Source organism: Dromiciops gliroides, chromosome 4 (genome assembly GCF_019393635.1).
Source record: "Dromiciops gliroides isolate mDroGli1 chromosome 4, mDroGli1.pri, whole genome shotgun sequence".
Taxonomy (NCBI): domain Eukaryota; kingdom Metazoa; phylum Chordata; class Mammalia; order Microbiotheria; family Microbiotheriidae; genus Dromiciops; species Dromiciops gliroides.
The window spans coordinates 140,062,811-140,074,705 of record NC_057864.1 but is presented as its reverse complement, the minus strand read 5'-3'; the positions used below and the strand labels follow the sequence as shown (position 1 = coordinate 140,074,705).

At 35.1% G+C, this 11,895-nt stretch overlaps 1 protein-coding gene across 1 annotated transcript; it reads right to left on the bottom strand.

Annotated features, from left to right (window-relative positions):
• Positions 1–5,047: 5,047 nt before the first annotated feature.
• LOC122752742 (60S ribosomal protein L6-like) lies at positions 5,048–5,964 on the bottom strand. Its single transcript, XM_043999632.1, has one exon. The coding sequence runs from the start codon at positions 5,947–5,949 to the stop codon at positions 5,092–5,094; it is 858 nt and encodes a 285-aa protein (XP_043855567.1). The 5' UTR covers positions 5,950–5,964; the 3' UTR covers positions 5,048–5,091.
• Positions 5,965–11,895: the final 5,931 nt, after the last annotated feature.

The following is an 11,895-nucleotide window of genomic DNA, read 5'->3' as shown; positions in this document are numbered from 1 at the left end:
AGGCAGGTAGAAAAATTTTCAATTGGAAATGTTATATAAAAAAAGTTGAAAACTATTTCTACATGTAACTGGAAAATAATAAAATACTTTTATTTTTTAAAAAAGAGAGAATAAACAAGGATAAGGAGAGACAGAACTGGAAAACAATCTCCAGTTGACAACTGCTAAGAAAAAAACATTAGAGGGTGGCAATTGAAGTAGCTAGTGGGAAAGCTTAATTAGAATGATGTTGACTTGGAGGAGAGGCATATTAAAGAAAGGATTTTAACTAGAATCAGATCAAAATTTTTTAAAAGCCATACAATAATTTTGATTTTCAATAATTCTAGTTACCATTCAGAGGATCACAATTTCCCACTGTTATAGAATAGAACATATTATAGAATTCACATTCATATTCTCACTTTCTTCTCTACTTTAATTCCATGCCTCATTTTCACCTTTGCCATTGATTTTTTTCTATTTTCTCTCCTTCTCTCTCCCTTTCCCCCCTCTTCTTTCTCCCTCCTTCCCTCCTCATCTCTCTCTCTCTCTCTCTCCCTCTCCCCTCCTTCCCTTTTCTTTCTCCTTTTTCCCTATCATTAACCTCCTGGTAAAATTGCATGTCTCCAAAAGCTTGATCAACTGTACATTCCACTTAGCTTGCTATATTACTATGCCTTGCACTTTGCCAAGTGTCAAGCTGCTTCCCCATCCCCTTCTTTTTGAAATAATGCAGGAAAAATTAAGTGGCTGGCTAGCAAGACAAACTATACTATTGATCCTGGGTGATCAATAACCAAATGGGCTGACTCTGCAGTCACCTTAGGGAAGAAAATCTCCATTTTTATGTGCAATTTGAGGACCTTTGCTACAGCTCAATTACATATTCTAGTGGTAGCCTATTGCCTACTTTCAATCGATAGGAACAACAAATTTTTCTTTTAATTTAGTAGAAGGCTCCTTCCTTTAGGTAAAAGGGTTGAATCAGTACTGTAAATGTTTTACATTTACAATATATTTATACCAGGGGAAGCTAGATGGCACAGTGGATAAAGCACTGGCCCTGGATTTTGGAGGACCTGAGTTCAAAACCTGCCTCAGACACTTGACACTTACTAGCTGTATAACTCTGGGCAAGTCACTTAACCATCATTGCCCTACAAAAAAAAGAGAAAAAAAGAAAATAATATATATTTATATTTATACCTATACCTATACACATACACACACACACACACACACACACACATAATGTTGCTGACAACATAGATAGTAGTAGTACCCAAACTTGGTGTTCAAGACATTGATAAAATCACAGGTATTCTTCAAAAGAACAACATCAAATTAACAAAAAAGTTATATTCTACCTTACACCTTAAAGATTTTCATTTAATAGTATGTTTCACTGAATCTTGATTTTTAAATAGCTTTTATAAGCACTGCAATAATCCCATCAACTTGCTTAGCTGATACAACTTAATATGGAAGAAGCTGGAGAGAGAGCTTTTAGAAGACATGATAAAAAGTATTGTTTTGGAGAGACTGGAGCATATATGAACTGCTCAACCTATAAACAACTGTTTCAGTTGGTTAACCTTGTGTTTGGAAGGAATAGTTTGTTTTTTGTTTTTGTTTTTTTGATTGATTGAATAGTTGAAACTGTTAGACTTATTCAATAAGACCTACATCAGAATCTCTTTGTTTCGTTCACATGTAGATCTTGGTAACTCTTTCCCTTATAGCATCCAGTGACAAACTTCGTAGTAAGGGGAAGGTCTTTAGTATCTTCTTTCTGTTTTATACTACATGGATTCCAAGAAATGAGCTTTAGTCTATGACATTTGTTGTTGTTGTTGTTATTGTTCTTTACAAGGTGGTGGCTAGATGTCACAGTGGATAGGGCACAACACTAGAAATCAGGAAGACTCATATTTGTAAGATCAAATCTGGTCTTAGACCCTTAATAACTGTGTGATCCTGGACAAATCAATTGACCCCGTTTACCTCAGTTTCTTCATCTATCAAATGAACGGGAGAAAGAAGTAGCAAACCATTTCACTATCTTTACCAAAAAACCCTAAATGGGGTCACAAAGAGTCAGACATGACTTATTGTTCTGTTCCATTGTAGATGAAAGGACTCAAGTCTCTGACCCTGGAAGGTACAAAACATTAGAAAAGTGAACTGGAGGAGTCTGATTCCAGGCAAGGTTTTGAAATTGTACAGCATCAATATTCCAGGAGCCTTTAGGAAAGTAACCGGGTAGAAGGATCCATTCAGAATTTAAAAAAAAATTTTTTTGCAGGTCAATAAGAGTTAAATGACTTGCCCAGAGTCACACAGCTAGTAAGTGTCAAGTGTGTGAGACCACGTTTGAATTCAGGACTTCCTGAATCCAGGACCAGTGCTTTATCCACTGCACCACCTAGGTGTCCCCCATTCAGCATTAATAACTACTTTGGATGTGAACTTGGTAGGATCAATGACATGAAGGAACTGAGATAAGTTTCAAGCCTATTCCCTTGGAGACTGAGGTAGTATATGGGGGTTGGGGACCTCGGGGTAGGGGAGGGAGAGTATGCTGTGGAAGTACTGAGAAGATATTAGTACTTTGTTATTGTCATATCTTCGAAGTAAACATCTTTGAAAAAGTTAATTAGTACTAAATGAAGTAGGCTAGTTAATGGAAGCCTATTTTAGTTTTTGGTTTTTGGGGAGATGGGGGATAAAGGTGGGGATAACACACACAAAGGCAATATTGAAATGTAATCCCTCAATCATTCATGTTTCCTGGCAACCCAAGAGTCCTATGTACAGAACTTGGCTTCGGGAGAGGAGTCAGAGCATAAAAGTAACTCTGAAGTCTGCAATGAAGCATTGTTACACTTAAAGTACAATTACTCTAAATATCATCCTCATTATACAAAAGACCACAAAAATTTACTTTCACATTAAACACAAAATCAGTTCTGTTTGGGAAGATCAGAGCAGTATTCAGTTTTGAAAATAACACCAAGACATAGCAAGTGAATTGTCCTCTGTGATATCATCCTCACATGTTTGGGATACACCTAGAATATCCCTGATATGCTTTCCATAGTTCATTATGGAGCCATTAGACATGAATATGGACAGTCAGAATTTCAGAAATAGAAGGAAACATAACCTAGTATGACCTCACCCTCTAGTATTTTATAGTTAAGGAAACTAATGTGTAGATATCAAGCTCCTCCAGATGACTTTTAGATTTTAATTAGAACTTAGTAAGTATAAGTTTCATACATTTACACAAGTATGAATTAAATCTGACTTTTAAAAAATATACCAATGGGGGCAGCTAGGTGGCACAGTGGATAGAGCACTGGCTCTGGAGTCAGGAGTACCTGAGTTCAAATCCGGCCTCAGACACTTAACACTTACTAGCTGTGTGACCCTGGGCAAGTCACTTAACCCCAATTGCCTCACTTAAAAAAAATATATATATATATATATATACCAATGGTAATTTTATATATATATATATATATATATATATATACATACACACACATACATATATATACACATATGTATGTGTATGTAAGTATATATGCATATATATAATATACACACATATATATGTGTGTGTTTGTATATGTATATGTATATATATATGTATATATACACATACACCGATGCTAATTGCTTTGCCCTGGTGAATGGATTTAAGTGCTTTGAGTGTCCCCTAAATTTTGGTGCCTTGGGAATAAACCCCAAATACCATGATTTCCATACATATCTGTTTATAGATAGTATGACTATCATGGTGAGCACAATGTTTTTCAGTCTAGAAAAATAAAGAATGCTTTAAAACACACTCCCCCCTCTCATTGTTGGTATTTCTACATTCATTTGACGAAGAAAGAAAAAAAAACAAACCTCATGTAATTAGTTTGGGATATACTGACCTGCTAATCATACTTATAATTCATTACGGGTATAATGATGAAAAATTATTTTCTTTGTCTCTCCTTTTATGCATATGCACTCTTCCAAATTTCCTCTGAAAGTTTGTGTTTTGGTAGCACACCATCAAAAAGCAGAAAAAGGGGTGGGAGCAAAAGCAAAGAGTTGTTGAGTCATTTCAGTCCTGTTTGACCCTTTGTGACCTTATTTGGGGTTTTCTTGGAAGAGGTACTGGAGTGGCTTGCCATTTCCTTCTCCAGCTCATCTTACAGATGAGGAAACTGAGGCAAATAGGGTTAAGTGACTTTCTCACAGCCACGACACTAGTATGTGTCTAAGGCCAAATTTGAACTCAGGTCATTCTGACTCTAGGCTCAGCACGCTAGCCTCTGAGCCACCTACTTACCCCAGCTGGAGACCAGGCACTTAGGTCTCTCTAATTTCATGATACTACAACACTTGATTATGGTGTTTTGCTATAAGAATTCCTGTTAAAAATATCAAAGTTGAAGAGTGAGGTTTGGACTGTATCCTGCCTCTGTTAGGTCCTAACTGATCCCTAACCCCTCTGAATTATATGGAGCTTCCATCTGTGGAGTTTTATATTAGACATTTTTTTACCACGAGTGGTAAGCATTTTTGAGTGTCACTTTGTGGATCTGCCATCCTTCTAAAAACACAGTAAATAAATTAATAAACTAGCATATTATAAGTAATATCCACTATTGAAGGTGAGGCCCTATATTTGATCAGATCCCAGCAAGAAATGTTTAGAGGAATATACTCTGACTAGCAGAGCTGTCAAACAGGACAAGGGCCACAAAGCAAACTAAGAGGAAATTTACTTGAGGGGGTGAGTGGAGCAGCAGGGGGAAACCTCTGACCTTTTAATAAAAGTTCTCATAGGAAGAGAAATATGGATCCCAAAAGACAAATGACTTGTGCAGAAAGTCTGAGAGGTCATCACTGTCAAACATATCACAGAGAAAAGTAAAATAGTAGGACAGTTTAGGGAAGAGCTCACTAAGAATACATATGTGGTGGGATGGGGAGAAGAATGTGCTATTAAATATTTAATAATCAGATCTACCCCAAAAAATGTATTCATGACATACTTATATTTTGTTATTTCAAATATTTTAATAAGAGTTCTCTGCCAGGCATTTAAAACACCAGTTTGTGAGGATAGACTCCATTGGAGAGAGAGAATACAGAACGCAGGTAGCCACGGAGCTGAGGAATCTTCTTGATTTGGGGCAGGATCTGAGAGTCCACTGCTTTCTGGTCAGCCTTGCGCTGCTCTGTAACCTCATATTTCTCTTTTTCTGTGTCAAAAATCTCTCCTTCTTGGTGTCTAGGTTTACGGAGCCTCTTCTTCTTGAAGTAAGCATCAGTAAGATGATTTGGAATTTTCACACCTGAAAGGTTAACCTTGGTAGAAGTGGCAATGACAAATTTCTGATGGGTTCTTCGCAGAGGAACACGGTTGATGGTCAGAGGTCCAGTTACCAGTAGTAAGCCACTAGCCAGCTGCTTCAGGAAAACCACTCGCTTGCCCCTGTGGCGGACAGTGAGCATGATCAGAACTGTGCCTGGGGTGATGCTAGATCGGAGTCTCCTCACATGCTGGCTGAAGGGCTTTTTGCCATGACTGAGCAGCTTTCTAGGCACATCCTCGGTAGGGTAATACCTAGGCATTTTGCGGATCTTCACCACTCGGTTTCCTCCATTCTTATCCCCACCAACTGGCTTTGAGATGGTAGTAGGTACCTTCTCTTTCTTTTTCCTTTCAATCCGGGTTTTGGGTGCAGTGTACTTGCGTTTGTACATGGCCCGCCTGGAATACATGGCAGACCTTGAGTATCTGCCAATCCCTCTGGCCAGGACCGGGTTGTGGCTGCAATGCTTTCGAGGCTTTTTCACCACCGTCTCAGCAGCATCTTCCTTTTTGGGCTTCTTTTCCTTTTTTTCTTTTTTGACCTTTTTTTCCTTTAGCTCCTTTGGGGGGTTTTGGTCCGCCATCTTGAGAGTCGGGAAAGAGACGACATACTTATATTTTGTCTAAAATAATAACAATTTCTCTATTATGTTCTTAAATCTAGACAATCAACAATAAATTTGTCAATTTCTGGAGTGTAAATTCAAATTTACAATTTACAAATTAATTGGCTCTTGAGAATTGGTATGAGCTTATTCTATCACTACCCTGGGAAGGAGAGAAGAACTATTTGGAAAATTTCCTAATTTATCTAATTGTTCTCTTTACTGCGCACTAACTGGCCTACTGGTGAACGGATATAAGTGCTTTGAATGCCCCCTAAATTTTGGTGCTTTGGGGATAAACCTAAATCAGGATTTTGAGATATTTAGATACCCTGATTTACATCCACATCTATTTATATGAAGTATGGCTTTCACAGTAAGCATAAATAATTCTAACATACCTCATACCACAAACCAGGGTTCTCAAAGTAGGGCATGCACACTTATACTGGAAAAGAGGAACACATCCTTTCTGTGATGAGAATTTCAGTATTTAATATTCCTCCACTTAAACAGTTCTGAGCACTCAAACTTTCAATAAGGAATATCCATTTACTTCAGAATTTTCTCCCTAATCTGTTTTTTGAGAGAAACATCTCAAGACAGAATCATTTATCTTCTATGCCAATTCCTAAATTTTGATCTATCTTCATTCGTTTCACTAGATATGACAGAAGAAATTAAAACAAAACTGATCAAAATAGGAAATTTGGGAAGTGGGTAAAACTCTCTACCTGGAGGAATCATCTCTTTCTTAGAGAACAGCTGGAATATAAATTATGGGTACCGAACTTCTAAAAATTTCAGAAGACATAGGGATATTTATTTAAATTAATCTAGTTTAGAAATTACTGAAAGCCTTCTCTTCTAAGTTTCTTCCAACCTGTATCACTTGGTTAAGTTGGATAAAGTATAGTTATAACATAATTAACGCCATTGGTTCAGACCAGTGAAGATATTTTTTTTCTCTGCAGAGAAATTACAATATCATATCTTTGAATTACATTTCTAAATCTGACCTGTTGTTATTAGAAACAGGAATAAATAATAACAAAGATAATAGCATTTATAGATCAAGGATTAATCATTTACAAAATATTTCATATACTCTATGTCCTGACCATGTTGATCTATCAGCAGAAATTTATCACACCAATAGAAAAATACAAAAATACAAAAAGGCAAAGATAATGGCATGCTCGGATTTTCATTTCAGTCTGACCATGTCTTTTTAAATTGATGATATTTTAGTATAATGAAAAAATCACAAAATTGGGTGCTTGGGGCTGGAGAGGAAATGGAACTAGCAATTGTGTTTTCTCCCCCTCCAAAAAATATAAGGAAAAGAGGATCAATGAAATATACTTTTAGATAATTATAAAAGAGGAGAAAGATGACCAGAAAGAATTAGATAAGCAGGACAACTTCAAAATAACATCCTGAATTTATTGCATAATGCAAAAAAGAAAGTAATATATATTTCTATATGCATATATATATATATATATATATATAGTCATGTCTTATATACAGCCCTCTCTTTATGTTCTATTGCATATACAGAAGTGCTCACATTAGTTTTTTGTTTTGTTTTGTTTTGTTTTGTTTTTTTAGTGAGGCAATTGGGGTTAAGTGACATGCCCAGGGTCACACAGCTAGTAAGTGTTAAGTGTCTGAGGCCGGATTTGAACTCAGGTACTCCTGACTCCAGGGCCGGTGCTCTATCCACTGTGCCACCTAGCTGCCCCTCACATTAGTTTTTGCTTTCTAAGTTCAGGGATTAAAAAAAAATGCCATGCTAAGACTATAGAAAAACAGCAGTTATTACTCTCTATGAATGGAAATTCTAAGGAACTCCAGTACTTTAAAAGTAACATGACAATTGTATTTTTAATTTTTATTTTATGTTTTGTTTTCTTAGGATTGTATTTTTTAATAATGAAATCTAGACATAGCTTTAGAATCAGATTTTTTGAACAAATGCCAACATTTAGTCCCTATAAACCATCTACAAAAAGATTATTCCAATCATAACAGATAAAGAATTAATAACCCCCTATTTTCTTGCCTATTTTGTTTTTATGGATTAGTCTTTTTTGATCATGAAATGCATTATGTTCTCATGTAATTCAACATTTGGTTACAGTTTACACTATAATAAAATCACTTCTGATAAATGTGAATTTTTAGACAAATGGACTTATTTAAGATAATGAAAGATATTAAGACAAGATACTAAAACCACTTTGTAATGAAAAAAGAGAGATTTAGAATACTGGTATGTTTCTAGAATAGAAAAATACCATAATATTCCATTTTAAAATTTAAAACTGATGCAAAATTGATGTTGCAAAAATGTATTTTTTCCATTTAAAAACAAATGCTTCAGCTAATACGAATACATCATTACATTTAACTATTAGATAATTTGAGTACCAACTGGGAAAAAATATAGAACCTATACAATTTCCTTGAAAGGTTATAATTTGAGAAAATATTTATGTTAACCCTTGATCTCAAAAGATGCAAAATAAAGTGTACTTTTGTTTTTAGGAAACACAAGGTAAACTTGGAACTGGATAAGAAATGTTAAATGACCTTTCCACAATCCAGTTGTCTTTGAAAGTATTTTTTGAAGTTCTAAAACCCTACCAAAATATCAATCAGTTACAGCATTGGCAACTTGATGGAAATAAATAAAAAATATAACTAGCACAATGATTTTCAACTTGCGTTCAGAAGCAGACACCAGTAATATGCTTATACGAGTATTATATAAGGAAAAATCAGCTCTCCACACAGATAAATTTTGTCACTAGAGGGTTGTATACATTATATGGATTGAAAGGTTTTTCTTGTATTTCATGGCTATTTTAAAACCAAATTATTTTCTCCTATGAAATCTGATATGTTTAGATGCTAATGAATAAAAAAAAGTATTTCTTGAACACTATTTGCCCATTACTCTAAGAACTGGATGTCCAAACACAAAAAAGAAAGGCAGTCCCTGTTATCAAGGAACTCACATTCTAAAAAATGGTGACAATAAATATAATCAAGTGGTGGCCAAGGAGGGACACTTAGACCATAGAGGAATAGTTTGATATCCACAATAAATGGCAGAGTTGATGTAATCATGGTTCTATAATTGGAAATTGTGAAAACCAAAGAGTAGCAAGTATATAACAATGCTGAGGTGGTGGAGGACTTAGCATCAGCTAAGCTTTGATGAGGGCTTCCCTGAAAGAGTGAACCAGTGGAGGCAACCACTAATAAGAAGAATAGAAAACTTGAGAAAAAATTCTGGAAATTGTCTTTAGTATGACACAAAGTGCTCAGGAAGATAGCAGTCCTGGTAAACTCTGTGTTGGTGAAATCCCTTGTAGAGTGTTATTTTTGACATGGCATAAAACATTTTAGGAAAAATATAGAAAGATTGGAGATTATATAAATTAGGGCAACCAGAATGTTGAAGGAGGTTAGGTTCCACCTTACAAAGATTCTTTGAGGAAAATAAGGATATGTAACACCAAAAAGAGAAAGCATAAGTAAGGAAGGTGTAACAATTGGAGTGACGACCACCTGCTGGAGAGTTATGTAGGAGAGCTCTGCCATGAGGAGAAGGTGTCTGACAGCAAGCCATGTGGCTTGGGAGGTCAGTTCCTTGGTGTCAGGAAGTCACGTTTGATGTTTCCAGGTTAGACAGGAGGCTTGTGGGACGACGAAGGTGTGCTTCACCCTCTCTTGTCAGGACAGAGGAGCTAGAAATGTTGGCTTCCTGATATAGATAGCTGTAGGCCTCTAGGCCTCTTTCTCTTCACCCAATTCTTATTGACAAAAATGATAAATGTTGGAGGGGTTGTGTAAAATTTGGGACATGTGTGCTGTTGGTGGAATTGTGAACTGATCCAAACATTCTGAGAACAATTTGGAACTATGCCCAAATTGCTATAAAACTGTACATACCCTTTGATCCAGGAATACCACTACTAGGTCTGTATTTCAAAGAAATTTTTATAAAAGGAAAAGAACATATTTGTACGAAAATATTTCTAGCAGCTCTTTTTGTGGTGGCTAAGAATTGGAAATTGGGGAGATGTCCACCAACTGGGGAGTGGCTGAACAAGTTGTAATATATGATTATAAATGGAATACTGTTGTGCTATAAGAAATGGTAAGCAGGATAATTTCAGAAAGAACCTAGAATGATTTTCCTGACCTTATACTGAGTGAAGTAAGCAGAATCAGGAGAATAATGTACATAGTAACAGCAATATTGTTTGATGAACAATTGTGAATGACAGCTATTCTCAGTAATACAATGATGCAAGAGAATTCTGAAGGACTTATGATGAAAAATACTGTCTTCAGAGAAAGAACTAATTGCATTTAATATAGACCAAAGCATACTACTTTTCACTTTCTCTCTTTTTTTAATTCAAGTTTTCTCCCACAAAATAACTAATACATAAATATTTACATGATTGCATATGTATAACCTATATCAAATTGCTTACCATCTCAGGGAATGGTGAGAGGATGGAGGGATAGAATTTGGAACTCAAAACTTAAAAAAATATATTAAAACTGTTTTATATGTAATTGGGTAAAAATAGAATATTATTTTACAATCATACAGAATACACTCCTTCAATTTCTGATAAAATTTTAGAATGCAATATTAAATGCATATGAATATGTAGAAAAGGACATCACAATTACAAAGAGCCAGAGTGGTTACATCCACAAGATCTCATGTCAGAAATACCCTCTGCTTTTTAAAAATTGTAAGTTGATTGGTGCATTATAACAATATTATAATCATAGCTTACATATATTTTAGAGTGAAAAAAATGGGTCAAAGTCTCACACCTTCCTTGTGAAAGTGGTGAAAAGCTGTGACCTAGATAATAGTATCATTAGATGTGTTTGTAACTACTGGAATGTCTGAAACCAAAGTTCAAGAATCTGGGATCATTCAATATCAACTCAGAGTAGCTTTAAAGTAGAATGATCCAGGAATCTGTACTTAGCCTTATGCTGGTTTACACCTTTATCAATGTCAAGCTCCTCAAATTTAAAGATGATACAATGCTAGGAAGCACCTAACTCCCAGAGTTGTTGTGAAGATAAAATGAGATTTAACTCCCAGGGTTGTTGTGAAGATAAAATGTGATATTTATAAGGTGTAATCATCAAAGTACTATATAAATGCTGGCTATAATTATTATACTGATATTTAAGTATAATATATAATACGTAATAATTCTGCAAAGTTACTGATGATCTCTTAATTGACAAATGCAATGGCCTTTTCTCAGTTCTCACACTATTTTCAGCCATTAAAATTATTAATCAGTTTCTCCTCCTGGTTTAGTTTATAGAAATGTGGGTTCATGGTAATAGCAAACATTCAGGTTATCCATTACCACCCAAAACTATACAAAAAGTTACCTCTTGGAGAACCTAGACTTGAAAATCAATGTAGAACTTGCAAAGAAATTGCAAAAACAGTGCAATATATTCCTGTGGGTTACATAAATTTAACAACAAATAAATTCCAAGAAAAGATACACAAATAGCTAGAATTTGAAAAGTCTTTCTTAAAAAAGTCTTTCTAAGCTAATAAATGAAAAATCCTGTACTACAAATACAAGCCCTGAATATTATAGAGGATTCAACAAATAATTTATATTGGAAAGAGACAAAACTGTTACCTACAATTGTCTAGACATGACATTATAACACTGATCCATACAAAGTTAAGAATATTTTTAATAGATATCACCACAGCAAATATTTATAACCCCTGAACTATATGGGGGGGGAGCTCTTAAAATACAGAGATCTAATGGAAGAAATAAAAACTATGTAGGAAAAGGAAATGATATATTCATCTTATCATCCCGTCTGCTACTGGAGTTA

Bases quoted from the DNA above. Each gene is read 5' to 3' on its own strand.
- LOC122752742 (XM_043999632.1), bottom strand. From the start codon at position 5,949: ATGGCGGACCAAAACCCCCCAAAGGAGCTAAAGGAAAAAAAGGTCAAA.